Raw genomic sequence first — 562 nt, forward strand, 5'->3', positions numbered from 1 at the left:
CCATCACCACCACCACCACGACAGCGACACCAACCCCAACACCCACGAGCACACAGACCCCAACCCCCACACCCATCACCACCACCACCACGACAGTGACTCCAACCACAACATCCACGAGCACACAGACCCCCACCTCGACACCCATCACCACTACCACTTTGGTGCCATCAACCCCAACACCCACTGGCACACAGACCCCAACCCCTACATCCATCACCACCACCACTACGGTGACCCCAACCCCAACATCCACCAGCACAGAGACTCCAACCCCGACACCCATCACCACCACCACGACAGTGACCCCAACCCCGACAAGCATCACCACCACCACTTCGCTGACATCACCCCCAACACCCACCAGCACACAGACCCCAACCCCGACACCCACGAGCACACAGACCCCAACCACTCCACCAACTCCTATCACCACCACCACTACAGTGACCCCAACCACAACATCCACCACGACCACCACCACAGAGACCCCAACCCCAACACCCACCACTACCACTACAGTGACACCAACCCCAACACCTACAACCACAGAGACCCCAAC

General features: G+C 59.8%; 1 protein-coding gene across 1 annotated transcript in view; it reads left to right on the forward strand.

Moving 5' to 3' along the window:
* Window positions 1-562, forward strand: part of MUC2 (mucin 2, oligomeric mucus/gel-forming) — a 36,618-nt gene that overhangs the window by 22,822 nt on the left and 13,234 nt on the right. The window contains exon 33 of the mRNA XM_011993865.1: window positions 1-446. Within this exon, the coding sequence (XP_011849255.1) occupies window positions 1-446 (446 nt within the window). The remainder of the gene's footprint in view (window positions 447-562) is intronic.

Source organism: Mandrillus leucophaeus, unplaced genomic scaffold (genome assembly GCF_000951045.1).
Source record: "Mandrillus leucophaeus isolate KB7577 unplaced genomic scaffold, Mleu.le_1.0 Scaffold435, whole genome shotgun sequence".
Lineage (NCBI taxonomy): Eukaryota > Metazoa > Chordata > Mammalia > Primates > Cercopithecidae > Mandrillus > Mandrillus leucophaeus.